Source organism: Opisthorchis viverrini (genome assembly GCF_000715545.1).
Source record: "Opisthorchis viverrini unplaced genomic scaffold opera_v5_229, whole genome shotgun sequence".
Lineage (NCBI taxonomy): Eukaryota > Metazoa > Platyhelminthes > Trematoda > Opisthorchiida > Opisthorchiidae > Opisthorchis > Opisthorchis viverrini.
The window spans coordinates 41,863-46,224 of record NW_008751888.1 but is presented as its reverse complement, the minus strand read 5'-3'; the positions used below and the strand labels follow the sequence as shown (position 1 = coordinate 46,224).

At 45.2% G+C, this 4,362-nt stretch overlaps 1 protein-coding gene across 1 annotated transcript in view; it reads left to right on the top strand.

Moving 5' to 3' along the window:
- Positions 1 to 4,066, top strand: part of T265_14642 (hypothetical protein) — a gene marked incomplete at both ends in the record, with an annotated part of 12,563 nt that extends 8,497 nt beyond the window's left edge. The window contains one exon of the mRNA XM_009174577.1: positions 3,833 to 4,066. Within this exon, the coding sequence (XP_009172841.1) occupies positions 3,833 to 4,066 (234 nt within the window). The remainder of the gene's footprint in view (positions 1 to 3,832) is intronic.
- Between the last annotated feature and the right edge of the window lie 296 nt (positions 4,067 to 4,362).

Here is a 4,362-nt window from a genome sequence, read left to right as displayed (position 1 = left end):
CTGCGCGCGCTCGAGTCTGTGTGTCCTGACTGGGTTCGGTTTCTGTTTATGTAGGTCCCAGTGCGTGTTCGTGGGCGCGTCGGCACATGAGTGGTTGCTACGCTGACTAGGCGGTGCAGACAGTCGATGTCCGATGAGTCAGCTTAGTGCGACGTGTTTGTGCGTATGAGAAAAAAGACAAGCCTCGCGATCCAGTGAGCGGCTGTGAGTTGAACAGTCTAGTATGTGGGTGACTGGGCTTGGGTGACTGGGCTTGGGTGACTGACAGGCGCACAGAAACAGTGACCAACGCACCAGAACAAATAAAACTTATTTTTGCACTACTCATAAGGTTGCCGAAAATTCGTCTTCCTGAACGCTCAGCAACCTTATAAATAGTGCATTACAAATATACATGTATCGCGGTATTTTGAATAGCGTAGTGACTGAAACATGAGACGGCCTGGTGCAGCGCATTCAGTTGCCTGGATACATCATAAACGACAGATTCAGACGGGTTCCAGGTAGATCTCTCACAAATCCAAGTTAGTTCGCAAATGAGTGTATTTCGCTAAAACCTATTTCTATGTATTCGCCATATAGCTCATGATCTCCCCAAATTTGATGATGCTTCTAGATGGTTCCAGTAACCTGACACCCGGCCAGGCTCTCCACACTCACCACGTACTCGTGAGCAGATCAAAATGAGATGCGCACTTCTTTCAAATATCATTTAAAAACATCTCAAATTTTGTACTTTACAGATCCACCACCCTACCATCGTCGTTCCGTATCATTCTAGCTGTCCTCACAAGGCCAACACTGTTAATTCCAAATTACTGGTTTCACCGTGATCTTTATCTTTGGTCCAAAACTCCTTGTTTTATTCTCAATAAAATCTATGTTAATCCTATTCCAGTACATCTTGATGAAAAAATCGAGAAACTCCAACTCGATTGGATCGGTCTAATGGAATAATCGTTGACATCCTTCGTTAATGCCTGTCCCTATGCATGCTTCCTTTAAATGGCAGCTGCATTTGACACGGAATAATAATCTAATATGCACGTGAAACAATACACAGTCTCTTGTGATGAATAATCCAGACGTTTTAACGCAGTCTACCCCAGACAGTAAATGTCAGTTTTGATGCTACAGACCTGTCCTGGCTATGAAGGACTTGTTGAAGATGTGACATTAATTGCTCACGTTTGTAACGTAATCGAATTCCGTCTGATACCGAGATCTACAGTCGGGGGTTTACTCACTACTCACAAATCAGCAGTAGACGTGTGTGCTTGGTGAGCAGAACCCCGCCCAGGTAGCTAGGTATTGGGAGAATCAGCTCCGAACGTAAATGGACTACACAACTATCGATGGAATGACCGTCTTCGTTGAAACAGATTCACCTGCCCTTGAAAGACGAGTTCTATTATTAGTATCACTTTGTGGCCCGCCTAGAACCTTCCACGTGAGCTTTGTAAACAGCCTGTTTTCGGCTGCACAGGACACGCGTCAGTGATCAATAGATCAGCTGATTTGCACGTTCATTGGCTAAGCGCATCAGGCTATCAAGTGGCTATCCAGACTCGGGTTCACGGTATTAGGAAGGCATTAAGAAAACTGTGGTCCACAACATTGTGTTTGGAACAAAATGCAAGAACTACTCTTGTATAACCTTATTCATGATTTTAGGAGGGGCGTGATCTTGATACATACATGATCTGTCTATCCTGACCCAATGGAAATCTGTCTATTGAGATTGTATACTACTCATGAGGCCACTGAAAACCCTTCAACAGCCCTTCTTGAACCTGATCAGTTAGGCTTCTGCCGCCTACTGTGCTGTGTTCCTGCCATCTGTCAATGTTCGCGTCCTGGATTCGTAAGAACTTTCGGCAATAAGCGGGTCATGTATAAAGAATACTTCGAAGAGTTTTCAGCAAGCTTGGCAGTATTTTCCTTCATGGAAATGTACTGCGATATCTCAAATATCGTGCCAACTGAAACATGAGGCGGTCCGTGTGGAGCACATTCAAGTGTAGAATATCACAAACGAGAGATTCAGTTGAGTCTCTCGTGAAAACCAAATTGATTTGCAAATGAGTGTATTCCTCGAAAAGAATACTTCATTTCGGGACAGCATGACTTGAAAAAAGTCCTCATATCGCTCGGCTCGGGGTATACACATGTAAAACCAGATATAAGATACGGAAGGGACCTTGGTTCCTCCATGTGGGACCCTGAAAGACAGGGTCAGATTGACTTATTTATCAAACCACCTGCCGCTGACCTTGTGTCAGATTGGTTATATCAGAACGGTGTGCGTAAACGCTGGGGTCGGATTGCAGGGTGAGTATGTGTGGATTCGTAAATAGTAAGCTACAATGAGAACTTCGTCAACGTGCATCGTTCTTTAAGAGAAGGGGTTCCACATTGCACCTGGTTGGCTGTAATCCAGGACCTCCCTGGTGCTCTGATTAGGTCATCGATTCCTTAGTCGAAATTTTCCCACGTTTTTGACCCATTCCCCCATATTTGAAGAACTTTACTGAAACCGAATAGTTCGTGTCACTGAGAGCTTATCCCTTCGCATTCATTCATATATGGGGGGCGAGATGGCCCAAGTGGTTAAGAATTCACTGACCGCAAGGTTCGTGGTTCGAATCCGACCTCTGCCTGTCAACTTTCCCAGTCTAGGCTTGGGCAACCTGGCAGTATCCCAGCCCTCGTGCAACCTTCGGGTGGCATGGCAGTTAGGCGCCGAAAGGGTGTTACAGCTGGACGATTCGTATACAGGCATCACTTGATTATTGCTAATTCAACTTGGATTGGCTGTGTTGTATTAGGGTTTAAATCCGAGTGCTCTCCGCCCGCCAGGTTGCGCAGCTCACCAGTGTGTGAGTAACGTAACGCTGATGTAGTCTTTGCAGGATAGGTAGGTATAAATTTAGGTGAACAGCTGCCATGCAGCTCAAAGGAAACGCAAGGACCGAGCCTAGACAAGAGTAGCCAAGAAACTGACTCCGGGGCTCCTAACACAGGCTATCTGATCAACATCGTATCGACTAAAACAAGATTGACTATTTGTTCTCTCTTGAAAGGTTCCGGCTATAGACAATTTGTCTATCTCGCATACGGGTTAACAAGAGGATGAGATTGTTTTGAGATGAAAGCTTCCCCCTTCGTGGTACTTGATTCCCTCCCCCACTGGGCGCTAATCTCTCATCTTGGAAACCGCCCTTCAGGGCAGCCAATAACGTTCAGATTCCCCTAAACGAAAAGGTTTCATCCAAGTGTGGAACACGTGTCCTCTTTACCGTTCCATCCCATCAAACAGTGGATTAGCATATTTGAAGTACCCCGTTCGACAGAATGAGATGATCACCCGCATTCCAAAGCTTACTGAAACTCTCATGGTCTTTTACCGTAAACCTGTTGAATAAATTCAAACAGTTTTAGGTTTGAACCTATCAGGATCCCCTTAGATGACGTTCGCAAAGTTTCCAGTGACTAAGCCCTAATTGCGGTTGTCGCTGTTGTATATCTGAGCCCCCGAGAAACTTTGATATATTCCTCCCAAAAAATACATTGTTACAGGGATTTCCACCTCTTTGGGCTGCCCCTTAAAGGACATCAAAGTTGTTTCTTCCTTGGAGGTCAATTGCCGGTTGTACGCCGCAAGGCAGTAGGAGAGGTCAAATTTTTTTGTTGACCTCTTCTTGGGCGTTTTCCACCTAGAGGTTTCAACCGTACTTTGAACTAGGAATGTGGGCAGTCGCACGGTCTACAACCATTTTTTAGCAGTCCAACAACAGCATCGATTTCATCTTCTCATTTGACTCCTTTTCAGGTGATGAAGTTACACGTGCAACTCACGAATGCCTCGACGAACGTCGCTGCCAACGACAACCACTGTCGCAATTTGATCGAACATTACGTTGATCAGTTGAGACTCATCGGAAGTCGGGCGAGTTCCGCCCTCACCTTGACGGAACATGTCAATAATGAACTCCACTCACTGATTCGACACAATCGAATGGTTCGTGTGAGCTTCCCGGGGACGATACCTGGAAACAAACTGGACACGTGAGTTTATCCACGTTCGTCCTTTGAAAAGTTTGGAAGCAACAACGCTAGAAATTAGTTGAACCAAGAGACTACCGACTGGAGAAGCTCCATTGCGTGCAAAGCGTTTTCATTCATAAGCATTTCATCCTGAACACAATGTGCGGCAAAAGTGAGCAAGCCTCCTATCTAACGAGTTAATTTTTAAGGGAAGTAGCGAATTCCGAAAGACATTTGCGTACAGTTTGTGTATGTCTTTGGTACGAGATTAATTATTCCAATGAACTAACAGCAAGTAATCGTTTGCACGTTAAA